The sequence below is a fragment of the Triplophysa dalaica genome, chromosome 24 (genome assembly GCF_015846415.1).
Source record: "Triplophysa dalaica isolate WHDGS20190420 chromosome 24, ASM1584641v1, whole genome shotgun sequence".
NCBI lineage: Eukaryota > Metazoa > Chordata > Actinopteri > Cypriniformes > Nemacheilidae > Triplophysa > Triplophysa dalaica.
In genome coordinates this window covers 8022416-8046052 of record NC_079565.1, presented here as the reverse complement: position 1 = coordinate 8046052, position 23637 = coordinate 8022416, and the positions used below count along the sequence as shown (strand labels likewise).

At 38.0% G+C, this 23637-nt stretch overlaps 1 protein-coding gene across 9 annotated transcripts in view; it reads left to right on the top strand.

The window, feature by feature from the left end:
- Positions 1-23295, top strand: part of magi2b (membrane associated guanylate kinase, WW and PDZ domain containing 2b) — a 65181-nt gene extending 41886 nt beyond the window's left edge. For 6 of the 9 annotated variants that reach the window (XM_056739840.1, XM_056739843.1, XM_056739844.1 and 3 more), the window contains 14 exons: positions 521-1029; positions 2398-2563; positions 7384-7415; positions 10473-10650; positions 12086-12201; positions 13841-14036; positions 14410-14589; positions 15647-15832; positions 16064-16451; positions 17060-17252; positions 17382-17525; positions 17999-18137; positions 18516-18604; positions 19369-23295. In XM_056739840.1, coding sequence (XP_056595818.1) covers positions 521-1029; positions 2398-2563; positions 7384-7415; positions 10473-10650; positions 12086-12201; positions 13841-14036; positions 14410-14589; positions 15647-15832; positions 16064-16451; positions 17060-17252; positions 17382-17525; positions 17999-18137; positions 18516-18604; positions 19369-19425 — 2573 coding nt within the window. In that variant the 3' untranslated portion in view covers positions 19426-23295. The remainder of the gene's footprint in view (positions 1-520; positions 1030-2397; positions 2564-7383; positions 7416-10472; positions 10651-12085; positions 12202-13840; positions 14037-14409; positions 14590-15646; positions 15833-16063; positions 16452-17059; positions 17253-17381; positions 17526-17998; positions 18138-18515; positions 18605-19368) is intronic. The other 3 variants (XM_056739841.1, XM_056739849.1, XM_056739842.1) reach the window with 3 other exon arrangements.
- The last annotated feature ends 342 nt before the right edge of the window (positions 23296-23637 follow it).

The window sequence follows — 23637 nt, the reverse complement described above, 5'->3', positions numbered from 1 at the left end:
CGAGTGCCTCGGGCTTATTTGCTCTATTTCCTTGCAAAAGAACCTAGAATGGAGAATTTTTGTACTTGATGTATGTTCATGTTTCTGGATGGCTCCATTGTTTCTTGTACATTTAGCTTTAGAAGAGGAGCGAGGACACGAGGCATCCTTGAGCTTTGAAAGTGACATCACTTCCCAAGGCCCTAGCAGATAATGATGCTGGCACGGGCTTTATTTGCATATGCCTGGAGCTAGTTTCGCAATTTGGGGTTTAGTGCGATCGTGTGTGTTTTATATCTGCGTTTGATGAGGCGACCAGGGTCCTTTCGTGATGGTTTTGCCATTTCCTTTATTCTCATTATCTACACTTGACTTGGTAGGTATCTGTAGCAACATCTGCCATTGGAATGACATACTTTGTGCTCCCAAGAAGACCAACGGAGATGATATCAATACTGTATTTTATAACATATTTTATTTGTACACTTTTACTCCAAAAAAGGAGTATGATGTTCTCATTCTCTCATCGTTTCACCCGCAGGTGATGTCATCGTCTACATCAATGACATTTGTGTACTGGGCACCACTCACGCTGACGTGGTCAAACTCTTCCAATCCGTTCCCATCGGTCAAAGCGTCACTCTGGTGCTGTGCCGCGGTTACCCCCTCCCCTACGACCCTGGGGACCCCTCCGCTAGCTCCTCCATGCCCCCCTTGGGTCTAGTGGATCATCCGTTGCTTCTCAACGGGCGGAACAACTACGAAAATTACATGGAGTACATGTCTTTGACTGGACGCTTGGTACCGGAGCACGGCGATGGGCTCGGCCCGCTTCCCCATCCCGGAGACACCCACCTGGACGGCTCGCAGCCTCCGTCCCTGAACACGCCCGGACCCCCGCCCGACGACAGCGTCTCCATGGCTTCGTCTTCAGGAGCGACGGCTGGGGCCCAAGTGGCCCCTGAACTCCTAAGTCTCACTATAACCAAAGGCGCAGAAGGTTTTGGGTTCACCATAGCGGACAGTCCCACAGGGCAGCGAGTTAAACAGGTGACGTTTGAGTTTTATTACAGTGGTCTTAAATCTGGGGGCGGGGGAGTTTTTAGAAGAATTAAAGTGTTTTACAGCATTGAAGTTTACTTTATAAAGTTTTGATACATGGACAGATGTTAAGAGTGTAAGAGATTTACCCCCTCTATACCTTGCATGCTGCTCTGCGTGTTCTGCGTATAAGTAACGATGTCTAAGAATGTTTTCCTTGAAAACTGCCATTTACTTCTTGCAGATCAGACAGGTTTGTGGAAAGACCGGAAACATGAGGATTGGGGTTATTGTTTCATATACAAAATATGTTTTTTCATTATATAATATGAGTAATACGCATAATAATATATTATAGTAATTTATTCACAAATAATGTAATAATGATCACTTCAAGGGCTGCAAAATATATAAAAATTGTTATAATATGCGTAACGCAGTATACCTTATTCAATAGTTTGCAATAACTAAATGATTGTAATATTTTAAAAGTATCTTTATTGTGTTGTGTATTGCAGTATTTAGCCAGTTACTGCATATGACAGACTTCATAAAGCGGAAATTGTGATTGTCCTTTTTCTCTATCGTGATGTTTATTCGACAGAAGATGCTTCTGAAATGAAAAAAAAAATGTGGGCGGAACTTGATTTTGTCCGTCAGTAATTCAATGTATTGTTGGAAATTGGCAGTCAGAAACAAAATGGAGGCGATTTGAATCTTTTCGGTTATATGTTGCTGATGGAGAGGGGCTGAAACAGGTCGCTGATAACCCCGCCCTCACACCATAACTCGTGACAGGAGGAAAAGTCATTTCGAGGGGGTTTACATTTTTTATTAAAGATTATTCGATTATGAATGATTATTTATTAAAAAACTACAAAAGTAAATTTTGATTTCATAGTGACTTTTATATACAAGCTTTATCATTTTTATGTATATTAAAGTAGGGCTGTCAAAAACTCAACCGCGATTAATTGCATTCAGAATCAAAGTTAGGTGTTTATGTAATATATGTCTGTGTACTGTGCAAATTGTATTTATAAAAACATACACATACATGGATACATTTGGTAAAATATTAAAGATAATTAAAATTAGTGGTAAATATAAAGAAATACATGTAAATATTTCCTAAAAGTCTATGCATGTATATGTATGTTTTTATAAATACAAAATTAATCTCCACAGTACACAGACATATATTTTGTAAACACAGACTTTTATTCTGGATCCGACTCGTTTGACAGCCCTGGAAAAAGATAATAATATAATAAAGTAATAGTATTATAAAACATACTAATACAGATATTGTGTTTGCATGCAGGTTGTTTATCAAGCGTAATATATGTCATAAATGTTTTAATATGTTGTGATCAGGTTCTGGAACCTCAGGGCTGTCCGGGGTTATGTGAAGGAGACCTGATGGTGGAGATTAATCAGAAGGGTCTTCAGGGACTCAACCACACGCAGGTGGTACAGCTGCTCAAGGACTGTCCTGTGGGAACAGAGGCTACGCTTGTCATTCAGAGAGCAGCGACAGCAGGTGGGCAGTCATACACCTCTCCGATTTTAAAACGGAAGATGGTCAGATGCTTTTTTTCTCCATTGAAATTTGTCTTATTGACCTGATGTTTAAATTGAAATGATGTCATTTACACACCCTGATGTCGTCCTAAACTTGTGATGGCTTTGTGCGAGGAACTGAAATTTTGTTATTCGTAGATTTGCCGATCTTTAATCTTGCATGTGTTCAGAAGCAAATGAGGTTTGAGATCTACTGCAGATGGGAAGATTTTCAATGACAATATTGTTACTCCAGTCAGAACAGATAGTGTTTAATAATTCATTTTTAAGAGGAATATATTCCACAGTTTGGGCATCGGAGTAAAGTTTGAGTTGAGTAAATAAGGACTGAAATGTTCCTTTTAAAGTTTGTTTTGTTTTTGTTAATTTCACGTGCAAAGATTTTGTATTTGGTTCTCTGACTCGAGCTTAGCTTTGATAGTAGACAAATACTTACCAAAGGGTACACCCCCCCCCCCCCCCCGAAATGACCCTCACAACACTAGTTTGTCTGGTTTGAATACTTTCGAACTATTGATGTTTTTTTTGGTGGGGTGTGTGGGTCAGATGAGCAAATCCTTTGCAAGTTTTTGTCCTGTGTCATCCTTTGGCAAGAGCTGTTTAGCTATTAGCATGTTCATTCCGGAGCCAAACTAATCTGCTAATTCCATTCGAGCACACTTATCAGAGCGCTTACTTTCATTAAGACGTCAATGCGGCGCTTTATACTTTATCGCCTTTCTTAATTACAATGTTCTCCGAATGAAATTGAATGAGGCAATTAAACAAAAACATACTACAGTCACTCTGTGTGTACAGTTATCCTGGTGTGTGTTCTTAAGACAGTCACAAGTCATTATAAGCACTCAAAGTCATTACGGCCAATTACGTCTGTTCTCACTTCCTTTCATTTATGGCCATTTCGCGGACTGCGACCTTAAAGGACCTCACAGAAAACACTCTCGTTACAAAGCGATAGACTGTCCAGGATGATTCACAGGAGTGTGAGACCATTCAGTTCCCGACCCGGCGTTCTGCCAGAGATCCAGCCACGACGGACATGTTCACAGCGCTTTCTCCCCAGCTGTCTAATTAAAGCACAGCGCTGAGCTGGTGAATATAAACAAGGAGCAAATGTGACCAATCAGAATGCAGAGTGGTGCCGGGGGCGGGATTACGAAAGAACGGGCCAATGGGAGAGCATAGCAGGGAACGCTGAGGGAAGATTCTGAAAGAAATGCTGATTGAGGAGCCGTAATTTATTCTTGGTGACGTGAAAGGTTTATATTATCATAATTTACATTCATTTACATTCGTTGAGCTATTTTAAGCAGCAGGATGAATGGCCAAATAAATGTCAAGACAAGCATAATTTTACTTCGGAACAAGGACGCAGTCACATTACGTGGAGAGTAATATTTCGGGCACTGCGACAAACGCGAAATACAGGATATGATGTAATGTCCGATGGGCTTCTGTTTTTAAATAAACTCAAAATTATAAAAAAAGGATAGTAGTTAAAAAAGGTCTTAAAGGGACAGTTCACCCAAAAATAAAAATTCTGTTATCATTTAATCACCAAAATTAAATCTGAATACATTTGTCTTTTCTGATGAACACAGAGAAAGATATTTGGAAGAATGCTTGTAACCAAACATTTCGTGGCCACCATTGACTACCATAGTAGGAAAAATGACAATGTTAGTCAGAAGTGCCCATGAACTGTTCGCTTTCCTACATTGTTCTGTTGAACACAAAAGAAGATATTTGAAGAATGTAGGAAAGCAAACAGTTCATGGGCACTTCTGACTAACATTGTCATTTTTTTGTCATAAGAAACTTCGCAACAACACGATTAAATGAAGAATTTTCAGTTTTGGTGAACTTTTCCTTTAAGTCTTGAAATGCTCAATAGGAGAAATGACTATTATGATCGAAATTAAATATATTTTTTTCAGTCAGTGTTTTTATCCAAACAATGCAGCCTCAAAGTACAAATATTTGCTTTTTGTTAGTATTTGTACTTATTATGTAATATTATTTAATATTATTGGGTTGTATAAAAATATGTTAATGCACCCTGTGCAAGAATTGTATGAAATATATAATACTACTATTTCGATTTTCTGATCTCTTCCTCCTGAAATAATCTCATCTTTCGCCCACAGACACATAGCGGAAAATACAACAGAAATATTTCCAAATGTTGAATAGGCGAACCGTAACCAGAATTGTTCATTTACAGCACACTGTACACAAACTCCTCATCCTTCTTCCTCTCTGCCGGTCTCTTGTCAGGATTATTGACATCTCAGGTACGAGTGGACAGACAAGTGCGCAGCGATAACTGTACTCCTCTGACTCCTCCGATTGTTGGAAGTATCAGAGCCGGGGCATTTCAGCAGCGCTGACAGCTCCCTCACATCCTCTTTACTGTATTTCATATGGGTCTCAGAGTAACTCAGAGCTGACAGTCACCCCGAGTCTCTGGTGATTCTCTCTGACTCACCTTTCAGACTCCACCTGAGAGAAACACCCGCCTCCGTCATGACATGAACTAACAGCCCTGGGTTTCAACCCAGGATGATGCATTGACATAACATGGCATTCGACTTGAATTTATAAATTTATAAACGCATTAAAGAGACCCAAAATGAAAGTATTCTATTTCTGTTTATTCACCCTCGTGCCATTCCAAACACAAAAGAAGATATTTGGAAGAATGTTGTTAACCAAACAACACTTGGCCCCAATTGCCTTACTTTGTAAGGACACAAAACTAAAGAATAAATATGGACATCATTTTTTTTCTGATCTATTTTCTGCGAAATTATTGCAGGATTACATCTAAACTACTGCAAGGTTCTTCATTCTATGTTTCCCATATGGCATTTATAGAAGCGCTGGGGGAGGATGAGGTCCTATGGAGCGGCACATGTTTGCCAGGGGCTTTATGTTCAGCCCCACACTGCCAAGTCCTGTCCTGGTCATATAGCGTCTGATGTAATCCTGTTAGTTAAAGTAGGCATATAAATGTCTTGCCCCTGAGTTCTGTTCAAAACACACACATACGACTCATGTAAACCACACATGGTCATGCACATTTGCATGCACACAAAATTACAAGCGGATACATTATAGTCCATAATAAAATGAAAAGGCATACAGCATCATTGTCAGAATGTGTGAATTTCCTCACATTGAGGATGAATCACAAATAGTAAGCTTTGCTTTTTCACAGGTAGGAGAGATGATATTAAAATTCATCTTCTAGGCTGAAAAACTGAATCTCTGTGGTAGATTTTTGCATTGCAGTTGAAAGACCTAGACATATATGTATTTATTGTTGTAGATTTCTTCAAAAAGTGTCCTCGTAACTTCAGCTTCTTTTCTGTTCCAGACATAAGAGATGTTTTGAAAACATCACCTGGCTTGTCGATTTACAGTTTTTTATCTCGTGATAAAACCTGGAAAGAATTTCCATAGATTTACACTCACCTAAAGGTTTATTAGAACACCATACTTATACTGTCTTTGACCTCCTTTCGCCTTCAGAACTGCCTTAATTCTACGTGGCATTGATTCAACAAGGTGCTGAAAGCATTCTTTAGAAATGTTGGCCCATATTGATAGGATAGCATCTTGCAGATGATGGAGATTTGTGGGATGCACGAAGCTCCCGTTCCACCACATCCCAAAGATGCTCTATTGGGTTGAGATCTGGTGACTGTGGGGGCCATTTTAGTACAGTGAACTCATTGTCATGTTCAAGAAACCAATTTGAAATGATTGGAGCTTTGTGACATGGTGCATTATCCTGCTGGAAGTAGCCATCAGAGGATGGGTACATGGTGGTCATAAAGGGATGGACATGGTCAGAAACAATGCTCAGGTATGCCGTGGCATTTAAACGATGCCCAATTGGCACTAAAGGAGATGGTGGTCTAGTGGGTCAAACCAATGAACTGGTAAATCAAAAGGTTGCTGGTTCGATCCCAGCAGCCACCACCAGTGTATCCTTGAGCAAGACACTTTACTCCATGTTGCTCCAGGGGGATTGTCCCTGTAATAAGTGCACTGTAAGTCGCTTTGGATAAAAGCGTCTGCCAAATGACTAAATGTAAATGTAAAGGGCCTAAAGTGTGCCAAGAAAACATCCCCCACACCATTACACCACCACCATAATTGCATTAATGAGAAATTGAACAGGTGCTCCTAATAATCCTTTAGGTGAGTGTATATTAAAGGAGAAATCCAAGTATATAGGGACCAAAATAACCTTGAAATATAAGAACAAGCTCTTACTTAGCAACCACACAGGACACCCTAGAAACCATTTAGAAAGATGGAACTGATTGCCTACCTTGATTATTCCGGCAAACAAGCATCACCGTAAAGCCTCGCAGTGGCGAATTTTGCTTAGGCAAGCATCATCCACGTTTTCTTGGGAAAATTAATAACCATTGTTGGAGGCAGGTTTCACTGTCGTCTTTATAGTAGTAAGTGCTATTTGGACGCACATTTTGAGTGCATTCTTTAGGAAAGCTGGGCTTCAAGCTAATGATGTATTTACCTTAAGTTAATGGAGCAAACATAGCTCACATTAAAGCATTGCAGAGAAAAAGGACCAGCACTGTGTTTACTATATTTATTTCATTATATAATGTGCTGCCTTTTATATAATATATTAAATTTTTTATTAAATTCTTAAATTTAAAACTTAAATTCAGTTTTACCCACTAGTGAAAAATAAAGGTGCATCAACTTATATTCATGTTTCTCTCTCCCGTTTTCCCATAGGTCTCTTTACGTCCTGGGATCCCACAAAACAGGTAAATTGGTATTTTCTTTAGCTTATTAAATTAATCTTTAATTATGAAATAAATAATAAATTAGGGCAGGTAAACAATGGATTGTGATCGATGGCGATTAATCGCATTCATTTTATTTTTACTGTATATACAGATGTGTATATTTCAGAAAAATATGAAAATCGATACATTTTTATATATAATTTTAATTATATATAAATATTTACATGCAAATATTCTCTAAATATATACATGTATGTGTACGTTTATGTGTTTATAAATACTAAATAAATATACACAGAGATATATTATATAAACGCAAAAAAGATCACAATTCATTGTTGAAAAGCCCTATAATAAAGGATTTCATTTCAAATTGAATTGAATTAAGTTTGCAGAATTGTTTTCCTATCTTTGAGTTGGAATGACATTGGGCTGCCTTAACTTTATATTTTCGTAATATACATAAGTGCACACTTATGTAACATGTGTATCTTTCTATGCTCTTTATTTAGCTATTTCTAACTCAAAAATTGTGTTGCTATCGTCATCAAGTGACAAAACATCATTAATATTCCAGTCAGGATTTTGTTCAATACTTGCTTTTTAATATGACTCAGTTGGTACATTGATGGCATTTTAAAAGCTGTGATTCTGCGTCAGAATCCATCGAGGATTTATTAAATCATGTCACACGTAAGAGGATTTGACCACCTGCACACCTCAGGGTAACCGTCGCCCTTTTTGCACTGATCTCAGACCAGCTTCTGATGCCGAGAATCCCCCAGCGGCTAAAAGGAACAGCATCAATCTGGGATCGGCGTTCAGGAGAAATCGCAGTGTGCGCGGCGGGCAGAAGTTCTTAGTCTCAGCACGTGTTAAGTGATGCTCTAGGTAACACTCTGATGAAACCCGACATGGAAATGTCCCGGGTGACAGATGCATTAACGCCATCGCCATGGGTGGCCCGCTTCATCAGTATGCCTCTTGTGCTTCCGTGTTAGGAAACAGAGAGCCTTAACTGACAGCAAAGAGAGGCATTTTTAGCATGCGTGTTTGCGGAGCGTGGGGGAATGTGTTTATCAGGAAGAGAAATTATTCAGAGCAAAGATTATGCAGGTGATACTCAATTTATATTCCTGTGCCTCTGTCCCCAAGACCCACAGACTCAATCATGCTGTCGTGTGTTTATTTATTTATTTATTTGCTGTTGCTCTGCTGGTTTAAAAACAGAACTGCTTGTTTTTTTAAATGGAATTCGCAGATGTATGTCTTAAAGGGACAGTGTACCCCAAAATTCTATACCTGCTCTCATGTCATCCTCAAGTATGTCTGTTTTTATTGTGATATACAGAGCCTTTCTTTCGAATATTGAGTTTGCTTTTGAGCAAACGTTAAGAGTGGATGGTGACTGGTGGCCATAAAGATCAAATGCTCCCAAAAACTGGAGAAAGAAAATCTCTCTATTTATCGTTTACTTACATCATCCATGTTTGTGAGAATATGAGAGTTTTTTTTTTTTATTTTGTGACCCTGGACAACAAAACCAGTCTTAAGTAGCACGGGAACATTTTTAGTAATCGCCAAAAATACAGGGTATGGGTAAGAATTACAGATTTTTCTTTTATGCCAAAAAAACATTAGGATAATAAGAACAGATCATGTTCCATGAAGATATTTGATAAATTTCCTACCGTAAATGTATAAAAACTTTTTTTTTGTGAGTAGATGGCCTGCTAGAGTGCCTCAGATTAAAAACTTCAAAGGGAATTTCTCAATATTTTGCTTTTTTGCACCATCAGATTCCAGCTTTGTAAACAGTTGTCCGCAAGATAGTGTCCTATCCTAACAAACCATATATCAATAGAAAGCTTATTTTTTCAGCTTTCACATTATGTAAAATTCTCCATTTTGAAAAATTGACCCTTAAGACTGGTTTTGTCATCCAGGGTCATATTTGTGAAACACCAACGCATATCAAATTTCTATATTGACAGTGGATGGGGACCAGAGACGACAAGTAAATGATGACAGAATTCAAGTTTCGGGTGACATTTTTTTTTTTTTTTTTAAGAACCTTGCATCGCAGGTTATCTTCATCTCACAAATGCTTTACTATTGAGTGACATTTATTGTTCTTTGCTAAAATTATGAACTAAGTATTAAAAAAACTACCAAAATAAATGAAAATTAGAGTAGTTGGCTAATGAGTTTAATGAGTTAAGTAAGGCGCTTCAATTATTAACTAAATGTAAATGAAAAATAAGATAAACTGAAATTAAATAAAATCAACATACCAGAATAATAAAAGACTAAAGCACCTAAGAAAGTTGCTCAAAATTAAACTAAAAATAACATGAAAAGTAACAATGTAAAAAAAAATGGTTAATTCAAAATATGAATAAAACTACAGTAAAACTGAAATCAAAACTTTTATAACTAGATCATTACTCTACATTATAACATTTTATTATCACTTTTTTTAGTATTTCTTGAACCGAGCATATGTCATTTCTTTTGCGTTTACGTTCATTCCATTATAAGATACAATTGTTTTAGGATGCTCTCCAGGGGTCGGCTGGATTCAGGGCTTGTGGTGGAGTCAGCAGGTTAAGAAGGGCACCGGAGGTGAAATGAGCAGATCACAGGAAACAGGATCCATTAGCCGTCGGGGCTCATAACTAAAGCGCAGATACTTAGGTTCACACTTTGGTCCCTCTATTAAGGCTTAATTCATCTCTCTCCCTGAACCGTCAGAGAACGACTCAACTGCTAAACTGTCGTCTCACAGGAACAACGTCAAGGATGATCATCTTTATCCTACACAGAATGTGAAAGGGTCTGCGTAAGAAATGTTAAGCATTTAGTTTTTTGTCCCCTCAGAGCAGGAATTGGTGACGATTGGTCCTTGGTTTTAAGTAAACCAACAATTTATGCAATTTATATTTATGCATCACGTTAAATATGACGTAAAATATATTGACTATGTTCTTAAGAAATCGTGAGGATATGCCATCCAAGACATCTTAAATGACTTGGTTATTAAGACTGTTCACCGTGTATTTGTTTGTTTTTCAGTGGGACCCTCAAGGAAGCCCTCAGACCAGCTTGTCAACCACGCTTCACCCCCACGGTGCACCACATCCAGGCCAGACGCTCCATCGCTCCTCTGTTCCAGACACAGAGGGCTTCCACCTGGGCAAACCCGACCCCTATGACCTCTACGAGAAATCACGTGCCATTTACGAAAGCAGGCGTAAGTAGAAGTTGTTGTGTGTGCTTTTTATAGCGTTGATGTACTTTTACTTACAGGGGTCATAAGGCTCGAATATGTGTTTTTACGTGTCTTTGGTGTGTTATAAGTTGCCCATGGATGTGTTCGACACGTAAAATTGCAAAAATGTAATCTGAACAAAAGATGCATTCTATCTAAACGCGCATGCTCACTCAGACATGCCTGAAATGCCTCGTGTAACCCCCACAAATCTACGTCAGTTCCAGGTATGATTTGACTAAGACCACCCAAATGTATAAGCAAGTCAGGTGGGTGTACCTGTCAGTACAATTACGTAGGAACCTGATGTTCCAAATATGGTAAGAGGCGTAACATTTCCGTCACACGCTTGCAGTATTTGACCAATCACTACTCTCTGGTTGACCGGCGAATCATAGCACACCTCGCTTTTCAGAACGATGAGCTTTGTTAAAAATCTGGGCGTTTCAGAGAGGCGGGGCACAGAGGAGATACAAACATGCACGGTAGATGTGGGAATCTCAAGGCACGTCACGATGTGATTCGATGATAAAACGATTCCCGATACATATTTTTTCCTATACAAAGTTTATTTTTCTTGCTGCGTTTTTATTAATACAACACACAAAAGTGATTTCACAAGTCAGCTGGAAGGTTACATTTGCCAGCATTGCCCTGTAGTGGCATACAGAATGCAGTAAACTAATGCAGACTTTGTAGCACAAGTATAATACGTCTGTTGTCATCATCAAAAAAATTATGCAAGTGAAGTTCATAATGAATAGGCAGGTAACTGACAAAAGACATTCATGTTACATACAGATGGATAAATTAGGCCTGTTACTGAAATACTTCAGAAACTAAGTTTGATTACATCTTACATTTGCGAGTGTTGATAAGCAAAATATTTCTAATTTCCGTCTTCTATTGATGTTCATGATTGGTTTCATGAGATTCACTTATAATTGAACTCTATATCAAGAAATGCAAAATGATACCAGACGATTAAACAAACGATAATTGAATACTTACATTTATTGACGCTCGTTTCTCTTGACAGAGCCAGCTCCACTTCGGACATTAATGGACTCTACAGGCAAGCTTTTGCATTATGTAACATAAAACACAAAGCTGGAGATGACAGTTTGATCCAATTATGCTGCACAAATGAAGGACCTAGAGGTTACAGCTCTTCTTTTTTATTAGTTCCACTGCGTTGCGATCCGAGAACAAATCGGTAAAGAGTTTATTTATAAATTCTCTAATCTCGTACTGGTCTTGTAAATGGTTTTTTGGCTGGTTGCTAGGGTGTTGCTATGGGATCAAATGTTATTCTGGTCCCTGGACATAGCCTGCGTTCATCCTCCAACAAGCCCCCTGTATTCAAACAGACGTGAATCCACAGTGTATGATCTCAACAGATGTTCTTGTGTCTCAGGTGTGGAGTATCAGGAAGTGGAGGTGCACCTGCTGCGAGAGAAGACCGGTTTTGGCTTCAGGATTCTGGGTGGAGATGAGGCGGTGCAAGCAGTGAGTCCGGAGGCCCGTGACAAGGCTCGTATGGGGCAGGATAAACAGATACTAGTGATGGACCTGTTGGTTCATATCTGTACAGCTCCACGAGCAGTAAACGGAAACAGAAAACTGAACATTTCTGTTTCCTGTTTCAGTTACTGCACTTTACAAAAGACATATTTTTTGGATATGTACTATGGTAATACCATGTTTGTTTGGACAAGTGCTATTCGGTTTGTTTTCTGAATGTACCATTGTTTTTCAAACATGGTAATACTATGCTTCTTTGTAAAGTATCACAGTGATATTAATGTACAAATATATTAAGTGTTACGATATTCATATTTGCATTTCATTATGATTTAACAGATTTTAATCCAACATTAATATCCATATCGCTGCTGTCCTTCTGAAACCTTGTATCTCCATATTTTTTGTGATTACATTTTTCTTCCCATAAATTATTAATATTAGTAACCGTTTATGTATCAGTGGGTTTTCAAGTATCTAACCAGTAAAATGTTTTATATTCATGTTTTAAGATGTACATACACTACCGTTCAAATAAGAATAATAGTAAAAACGTCAAAATTATAGAAAAACTAACTTGTAACTATAGGAAATTTGTGTGTAAAGTGTCCAAAAGACATGAGCTATTTTATATTCTAGCATCTCTTCGCCTAGAAATTGCAAAATTGTACAATTGGCATTTTATCAGCCAGCTCTAATAGGAGCTCTTATTGGCTTCTTTTTCTTCATTATATGGCCCAAGACATCCATTTCGATTTTATTTTAAATGACGTAATTTTCTAATAAAAGTCTTTATTATGTTGACACAATTATATTTTTCTTTACAAACGTAATTGCAAACATTGAATCATACACTTGCGGAATAAAACATTTCGTATTTCTGAAACCCATATCAGTGGAGTGTGTCGAGTGAAACTTTTCAACAGTAGTGTACATCCAATATAGACTTTTTCTAATAAAATAGCCTTTTTAATGTAAATGCACCTAAAACCAGACAAATTTCACATTCAAAGAAGACAATTACACTGATGAAAGTAATTACAATGGCTTTGAGACATAATTGCCTCTTTATTAAATGATGAACAAAGGTTTTAATAACTAGCAGTGAGCCTTATTACATCTTATACAGGTATTCAAGGGAGCGTCTAGATGTTATTGTGTGTCTGATATAGCTCCATTAGATCCAAATGATGCAATGTATGTGGATATCGTAACAGCATGTAGATATATTTCAATTTGTTGGTGATGATTCTTGCTTTTGATTTAAAGGGATACTTCACTCAAAAATGAGAAATCTGTCATCATTTACTCACCTTTGTGTTGTTCCAAATCTAAATAAATCTAATCAAAAATATTGGGAAGAATGCTCATAATCAGACAGATGTTGACTACCATAGTCCTACATTCTTCAATATGTCTTTTGTGTCCAACAGAACAAAAAAACGATAAAGTAAGTTTTAGCTACTATGATGGGGGGCAAAAATCTGCCTGGTTACAAGCATTCTTCCAAATATCTTTTGGAATGTTAGATGTTAAATCGCTTAATTGTATGACATTTCTAAGAAATGAAACGTGTCAAATTAATGCGAAGTATAATTGAGACTGAACGTCTGTTCACATTAACTTGACGACTAATTTCCCCTCACAGATTGTAATAGGAGCGATCATAGAGAACAGCCCTGCGGAGCGGGACGGCAGGTTACGACCGGGAGACGAGCTGGTCTCCGTCGACAGGATGCTCGTGGCGGGGAGACCGCACCGTTACGTCATCGACCTCATGCACGCGGCTGCACGGAACGGACAGGTCACCATGACCGTGAGGAGGAGAGTTCTGATGCAGCAGGGTGAGTAGGTGGCGATGCTTACTACATTAAAACCTTCGAGTGACAACACAACCAGATTGTCCCGGAGAAGTTTTATACCTAAATCCAGTTTTAAAAGTAGAACATCATTCTTGAGAGATGAAACATTTGGATTGCTTTTAATGTAAGCAGGCATTCTTAAAGGGACAGTACACTCAAAACAAAAAAATCTGAAAAGTTGGTCCCTATTCATTGTCATAAAAATCAATTTCACTTTATATTTTATTTTAGACTATACATAAATTCTATACAGTTGTGTTTGGTTATAACTTGAGTCACATTGCTATGTCATGTCATGTCACATTGCTATGGTTCTGTCAGTGGTGACTAACATTGTATATGCTGCCACCTGCAGGTCAGCCGTGCGAGGAGAACGGTGCGTTGGGCAATCAAAGCAGTTCCCCCCGGGGTCACGCCGTGTGCCCGGTCAACCTGCCACCCACCACTGATGTAGTTATCCATCGCAAGGAAAGCGAAGGCTTTGGATTTGTCATCATCAGCTCGCTAAATCGACCAGAGACCACAACCACGATAAGTACGACATAACAGACCTGATGCTTTTGTAAACATTTTGATAACCTAGAAAGCCTTTTTTATATGCAGACGTATTATAAGTATAGAATCAGGCTCTGAATGTGTCACGGATGCCAGTGTTTTGACACATCAAGGTTCATATAAGATCTACAACAAAGCTTTGATAGTCAATTCCTTTCAAAGGAAGTATGCGTGATAATAGATGATGGATGTCAAAACACAGCCAGATTACATTTCTCTACAAAAGCAGAAGACGGAAGAATGTTTTCCTTTCAGATTCACATTATATCTTATTTATCGTTTTGTTTTTTATTTTCCATCTATTGTAATGGTATCAATATTTATTCATATTCATAATTATTGCAATATAATGTTTTTTATTGAAATACGTAATTTAAGTAATATCTTAACACCCGCCCAGGGGGGCCGGGATGCGACAAAAGACAATAAAACGCATTAGAATCCATTATAATTTAACAATTTGTCTACGCGGCGTCCAGTGCCGACATGGTGTTTCATCATGATACATTACATATAGTAATTTATGTACATACATTATTTTAAAATAATTGTTTAATTTTATATTATATTATGTATTAAATATAAACCAGGGAAATGTTCCCAATTGTCCAGAAAATAATGCTTAAAATTAAGAATATAATTTTCTGTATGAATAATGATTTTGAATTATTTTCTCTTTATTTAGTTGGCACTTGGTAACATTTCACAATAAGGTGCTAACTGTTAACAATTGGTTAATGCATTAGCTAAAATAAACGAACAATGAAAAATACTAACATTGCACTAACACTAACATAACACTAGAATTTATTAATGTTAGTTCATAATAATTTTAGCATTTACTAATACATTAAATCAAAGGTTGTGTTTGTTAACATTAGTTAATGCACCATGAATTAACATGAATAACTGTATTGACATGAAGTAACATCAACAGGGATTTATAAATACTACAAAACTAAATCATTCATTGTTAGCTAATGTTAACTAATGCATTTACTAATAATTAACAAATGACCAATTCCTACATTTTCCAGCTGTGCCACATAAGATTGGTCGCATCATTGAGGGCAGTCCGGCCGATCGCTGTGGGAAACTGAAGGTCGGTGACCGTATCATGGCCGTCAACTGTCAGTCTATTATCAACATGCCTCATGCTGACATTGTCAAGCTGATCAAAGACGCTGGACTCTCCGTCACCTTGCACATCATCCCCGAAGAAGGTGAGTTTTATTGGTTCGAATTTTGCCAAACCCACAGACAAATATAAAGCTTGACCAATAATAATGATTTATGGCAAAAAAATCACGAAATATGGAGATGCAAAAAAAACATATAAAAACAAAACATCGTCATTACATCTCACATTTTAATACTGACATATCAAAAATCATGATACTGTCCCTTTAAGACGGATCAAAACATGTTCTTATGAAATACTGTCTGTGTCCTAGATGTAAATGGTGCTCATTCCGGCCCCGCGTCAGAGAAGCAGAGCCCTATGGTGGCCCAGAAGCACAGCCCTCAGACCCAGTCCAGCCCTGCAGCCCATCAGAGCCCCTCCATTACTCAACCCAGCCCACCTGCTCCTCATCCCAGCCCTGCCACTACACAGCCCAGCCCCCTGCTGGTGGAGTCAGGCCCTGGAGCGCCACACAGCAACCCACCAGTGACTCAAAGCAGTGTCCCTATGAGTCACCCCAGCCTGGAGGCCATGCAGTCGGGTTCAGTGGTAAATCAGGCTGGCGCAGCTGCCGCTGTGGATCCAGGCATGCCGGGGGCTCAGCCCAGCTCCATCGGATCAGTGACAGTACCGCCACAGCTGTATCTACACGACACACGGTACTGTTTGCATTAGCCAAATGATCATGTATAATATTTAATAATTGTAAACCAAACAAATACAAACATGTGGGATGTACATACAGTGCATGCCTTGGCTATTTAAGACTGAAGCATGGCACGTTTTTTAAAAAGCATTGCGAAATATAACTTCCTCTTGATTTTGGAATCAAATCATCCCTACAAGCTTTTTCTCTCAGTCTATCTTTAAACCAAAGTGCATCGAGCAGTCTCACATTGCACTTAATGCACCTCCTGTCCCACCCTCACACCGGCACAAGTAGCATCACTTAACACCTGCTGATAAATTATTTACCTGTAGATATCTCCTCAATAATAGATGCCTCGCAGGCAGGGCTTGTCGGTTTTCTCACAGGGTCGGCGCTGGAACGCTCTGATTTATGCGCTGGGAAAAATGAGCCTAATAACCTGACCAATAAGCAAAGCCGTGTCACATCAGTCACATGAGTGAATAGTTTGATCTGGAGTTCATAAAGAAACAAACAAGTTGCTGTTTTAGGGAAACATTCCCGTAGAGTTTACTTGATGGTGAGTTTTGTTGTCTTGTGGGATGGCATCTCTTCATTCAACCTTGTTGGTGGCTACAGGTCGGAGGTGAAAGCCAGACAGGATGTCAAACCCGACATCTGCCAAGCCGCATACACAGATTACAGACAGCCGCCGGTGGACTACAGACACCCTCCTGTAGCCGACTACAGACAGCCACCGACCATGGAGTACAGACATCCACCCGCTCTTATAGACTACAGACAACACTCCATCACTGACTACAGACCACAGGTACCCTCACAAAACCTAGTGACCTTATTATGTCACATAAAGCATTGAGATTGACACTAAGCATTAAGAGTAGATAATTAAGGGCATTAGGTTAGGGGTTAAGGGTTAAAGGTGAGGTTTTTATTACAGGACTATGACTATTTCACTGTGGAACTGGAGAAAAGTGTAAAGGGATTTGGCTTTAGTATCCGTGGTGGACGGGAATACAAAATGGACCTGTTTGTACTGAGACTGGCCGAAGACGGACCCGCAATCCGCAACGGAAGAATGAGAGTGAGAAAAATCACAAACATTTGTTGTTTTGTATGGTTAGCTTTGTTTGTTTTATTTTGATACGGATAAGTCTGACGGCCAAACTGTTTAATTTTATTTAAAATGTTTCCTGCATTTACGAATGTCATTACGCGTGTTTTTCTGTACGTGTATATTTGAGTTTTTGTATTACACAACTTTCTGGAATACTTAGTTCTGATTGGTCGGTTGCGACATTCTGTAAAATATTTGTATTAGGAATTCATTAGGATATTTAATTGGCAATAATTGATTGCAATACTATCCCCATTTTATATATGTAATGAACACAATATTAATAATTGTGAGTTTTAATTTCACAGTTGATACCGGTATATTGTGACACGTCTCAATTGTATATTGTCCAATAAACCGACAATTGCATATAACAGGGAACTGATTTCTCAGGCAATAAAATATTAAATGTATTCTGTCATAATTCTGTACGTTTGTAGGTGGGAGATCAGATTATCGAAATCAACGGTGAGAGTACGAGAGACATGAGTCACACCCGTGCCATCGAACTCATCAAAGCCGGTGGTCGACGCGTGCGACTGCTGTTGAAACGGGGCACGGGACAGGTGCCCGAATATGGTGGGTATCACATTCAGCCTGAAGACCCCAAACGATTTCTTTCTTCTGTGCATTATATGTTTTGCTCAGACTTCCTCCACTGTACACTTGATTCCTGAATTAATAATCTGCTTTATTATTTTAATAAGCGAAGTCTAACTTCATTTTTTTAGTTTACAGTCGGGGAACAATCAATCAGAATGCCCAAGTGTTTTACAGCACACCTGACAATGTGATTTTTTGTTGAAAGCTGAAAGCATTTGATGACTCACTTTAGGAATTAACCCTTTAGTCATAAATGGACTAGTAACCACAGTTCCCTTTAACTCCTCTATTCTATTTGCTAACTCTTCTGTGACTATAATGCTGTAGTTCAGATTTGTACTTCCTGTTCTGTAGGAATGGTACCTACCAACCTTTCCATGTGCATGAAAAGTGACACTCTAGCCTCACCCTATTTCTTCATAATGGGACACACTAAAGACACGGTTCGTGGAAAGCTGCATGTCTTTCTGATTCAGATCTATGCACTCTGTGCTTTTGTTTTAGTTTGCATGCGTGTATATATACACTTCGTGAATCTGAGTATTTCGCTTTTTCACGCAGCTGGCTGTACCTTCTCTTTTAAGTATGTGTGTGCATTGGTTTTTGTCATATATATATATATATATGCATGTGTGTGTGCTTTGAATCTTAGTTTCTTACATAAGAAGAGTTTATTTCCAAAAAGAGAAATCATGCTTTTTTATTTGTGCATTCCAATTAATATCAATCAAACTGCAGTTGGTTTGTTCTGATTTCAGCCATAATAACAAAAATATACAGCTTACTAACACAATAAAACATGATACATTTTAAAAACAGAGTTTTTTGGAAATGTACTCTTCATATATCCATTCATGTGTTCATGCTTTTAAAGGGATATTTCACAAAAAAATAAAAGATGTTTTTATTTCTTCACCCTCATTGTGCTCAAAACCTGTATATGACTCTTTCATCTGTGGAACACACCAAAAAAGATATTTTGAGAAATGGTTTTGTGTCAATACAATGGATGTCAGGCCAATGCTGTTTGGTCACCAACGTTCTTCAAAATATCTTCTTTCGTGTTCTGCAGAAGAAAGATAGTTAGACAAGTTTATAAAAATGACACACGAGCGAGGAAACAATGACAGAATTTCTTATTTTGTGTGTACTGTCCCTTTAAGTCAGATGTCCACAGGTGCTTTACAGGGTTTTTGTTTCTCGGCAGACTGTGCCACCTCCTGGAGTTCTCTCTCTCCAGCCGCCCCTGCCTTGTCGGAAGTAGTCTCACCCCACTAGCGTGACACTCGCCCTTCGCCGTCGCCCATCATCCAGCCTCGAACCCTGGACAGGCCTCATGGCATTGTGTGACAGTCTGGACCAATCACGCTGCCCCTCGGTGGTCGATTTTGGTGGGCGTTCGCCCAAAGAACAGAGGGTGGCAGGTCCACCTAGCTGTCTGAACAGCCTAACAAAAATGGATCGAGACGGATCAAGATTTCGTAGAAGTGGAAATATTCACGAACAGATGTTGTTATATCAACTTCGGCGTGTTGTCGCATCCCACTTGCTTTATTGATCCACGTTATTTCTGGATGATCCGATAACCGGTCCAGATGAACGGCCAACCGTCATTTTGGGTCCAGAGAAAATGCTTTTGATGGAGAAACAGGCCGAACTCTGAAAGCCTTTTTTCTTCTGTCCAGCGGACCCAAGTTCTCTATTTGTTATCATGTGGAGGTTGTTTATTTTTTGTATAATTTCAAGTCGTTCACACCATCGCCCCCCAGTGGTGCCGGGGGTCGAAAATTGCAAAATATATGTGTAGCATGAAAAGAGATTTCCGAGGAAACCAAGTATACATGACTTGAACACCACATGAGTATTAAGTTTTGTTATCTGTCTGGTGGGAACAACATTTACAATAGACGTTGTGAAACGCTGACAATAAACACACAGGACACGAACAGACCGATAATGGAGATAAAAGGTAAAGTATGACGCCAACCCATTCGGGCTGAATTATGGGAAATACACAAGGAAGTAAATGCATATCAATCGCCAAAAATAACGCATGGATTGATCCCTTTAGATGCCAATAATGAACCCGTGAAGATATGTTATATTGGTACGAATAAGGTCTGTTGTTCCCAGCTGAACAGCCGGCTACATATCACAAACTGAACCAGGCAAGGACTGCTATACTGTCTTTCTCACGAAGCTTAAATGCGCTTTCAAGGCCTCAGTACTTCGTTCCAGCCTCATTTTCACTGTACTGTGCCGCCGATGGAGTCGGGTACCATTCCCATTTCTCTGATGGTTTCGTAGTTCACAGAAGCGAATTAAGTGAGCTGGGATCACAATTTTAAGGACTGTTTGGTATGAGACCAGGAGTAATGCAGTCACTGTGTCCTAACCAGATTTCAGCAACAAGCAGTTTGTTTGTTTCGCTGGGAGCGAAAATGATGCGTGACGGTATGTAATCACAGGCGAACGGAAGAAACAAAATGGTTTATATGCAGTTATGTGAAGCAGAGTTTTGGATTAATGAGATGTCACTGTTGCAGTTTTAAATCCATTTATTTTCGTAATATACATTCTTGATATTTTGTGACCAATTTGTTGCTCTGTGTTATCTCGATGAAACAAGAATAATCATAAAATGTAGCAACTCGAAATGTTGACAGTGGCCAAAAGTGATGATTGAAGGCCTTATAAATCAATGCCCTCCTTCTGAAACCTCGTATCTCCATATTTTGTGATTTTTATATTTTGCCATAAATCATTTTTATTAGTCGCCCTTTATGTTTGTCACTGGGTTTTGCAAATATCTACCCAATAAATTAAAAAGTTCTTGTCAACCTTGAAAACACAGTGCAGTGTATTTTCCATTTCCTGAAAAACAGTGAATTTGGACATCGGAGACTTTGGTAGGAAAGCAACAATATAGAGAATATTTGCTATTAATGCTTCATGTTTGACTAAAATATGAAGTGTTTAACAAAGTAGTTTTTTCTTCATTTTGTTCTTAAGTATAATGATTTAGCAAAAAATGCAAACAACCGCTTTGTAAATATATAATAATATTTTATTCTAATATACAAAAAATCCATAGAAAAACAAAAAGCTCACAGAAACGAATGCATACACTGACTACAATTTTATACATTTTATATTCATTTATATTAATATTTTCTTTTTATTCTCCAGGGCCTTGATTCAAAGCTTTGTGCATGTGTTCTGTTGTGTATAATCGTTAAGTTTTCTCAAACCTGAGCTTGGGTTTACACTCAAAGCACAACTCTTCAACACAGAACATTTGTAATTCATAATTAAATAAACTAATAAAGAGTTAAGACATAAATTTTCCAAATTCGGATGTCACTTCTGGTTACTACTTTACTGCAAGTAATTTTTCCTAATCTAATTGATCCACATTATAAAATGAAGTCCCATCCTACATTTTAATTTATCTTCCTTGAGTCGTCATAGGTTGCTAATGTCAAAAGAGACTTGCAAGTTGTGGGAAGTTGTTTACTCGGCTCCTTTTTGTCATCTCAAAACACTCCGTCATACCTATTGTAAATGAACTACTACATTTAGTTTGTTCCTTCACTGTCAGTGTAAAAACCCCATTACATTTACATTTGGGAGATGATTTATGGATTTAGTCTATACAGTGTATGGGTCCGTGCATTCCCTAACAATGGAACTCAAGATCTTGGCGTAGCACCTTACCAGTAAATTATGTTTTTTCTGATGCTTTGTTGCTTCATGTCTGGTTAGGACACAGGTTAAGCTGAGAATTGAGAGATTGAGAAATTATCTCAAATTCTGGGTCTCTCTAGCACGAATAAGTGGGATCCAGTTGTATGTGGCAGAGTGCCTTACCGGCAGGACTAAAGAGCAGTATATAATATGCATCCTACATTAAATACATCTTAAGAGCTGAACTTTGGGTTTTCACTTTTGTTTTAAGTAGACATTGCCAGCCTAATGTTTTGATAAAGGCAGAAAGGTGATCAATATCACACCTGAAGACATAATCATAACAGAATATGAAAGAAGACATCAAGATGTTGTCTATGCTGGGTATTAAAAGGAAATGTGATATTCATACCTCCGTCATTCTGACTTTTCATGAGATGGATGTATTGCTGTGCTGAAGAATTTCAAATTGTTCGGGTTCAACAGAAACAATAATGGTGAAATCTCATCGTGGGTATTGAGAAGAGGGTTTTATGCCATGCAGTGTTCTTGCCTCTTTGTGTTAATTTACTAGTGAAGTTATTTAATGCTGCTCTCCACCTGTCATTTTAATCACAGGCTGAAAACTGTGCCAATGGAAGCGCTTTGGGGTGTGTGGAATGTAATTTCGTTGAGATTTTCAGGCAGTTTGGTGAACCGCCGAATATTCGGATACAGTATCTGCACTGAAAAATGTTGCATATCAATTTAAGCTGATCACATTCCTTCTTAACTCTAAAAAAAGTGTTTTCTTGATTAGTATTTTGTCTTGTTATTCAGTACAAATATTTAAATATCCTTGAGAAAAGATACATTTATGAATTTCAAATAGGATTTAAGATCGTTTTGTTTACTGATAAACAGGGGAAATACTGATTAGGAAAATGTTTTAGGCAGTGATGTGTGCCACAATAAAATACTGTTCATATCTCCCTGATGTTTTTTTACCCAGCACATTATATTTGTAGATCCCTGTAGATTCCCGTCATTGGGTGCAGTGAGCTAAACGAAACTGCTGTTTACATGAAGACACAGACAGAAGCAGTGAAGGAAAAGTGTGGATGCATTTATTGCACAGCTCATAGCTTTTACTGTTTGAAGCTGTATCCTGCCTGCTGTGTAAAACAAAAAGAACAAAAACAAAAAACATTTTATATTATTGGGGAAAATATTGAGTCTGTGAAAGATGGCACATACACGGGCCCATTCAGATCAATATTACTGTCTAGTGTTAGATGTGTATTTACCTTGTACAGCTGTACGCCTATAAATATGGTTTAATGTATTATTGATAGTTTCAAAGAATAAGTGATCAAATATTTTTATGAAATGCAACAGTATGGATATAATAAATTTTGCTAAAATCTTGTTTACCTGTATGATATTCTGATATACTGTTAAATAAACTCTTGACAAGGTTTAAAGTGCATTTCGTAATTTTCATTTTACTCGTTTTTGCAAATCGAACTGTTACATTGGTGAAGGAATGGAAAGTAATTGAAAACAATGTTATATCAAAAATTATATAATTATATATATAATTGTTGGTGTCAACAGGACGAAACTGGTTTAAACTGGTTCTCTCAGCCAGTCAAATGCTGGAGATTTAAGAAAAAAATACTAAAATATTTTTGCTAAATATTTCTGCTATTAAATAATAAATATATAATAAATACAAATATATTTTATTCAAATGTGTAGTTTATTAAGATTTTTTGTAGTCTAGTGGTTGTTTTATTGAACCACTATA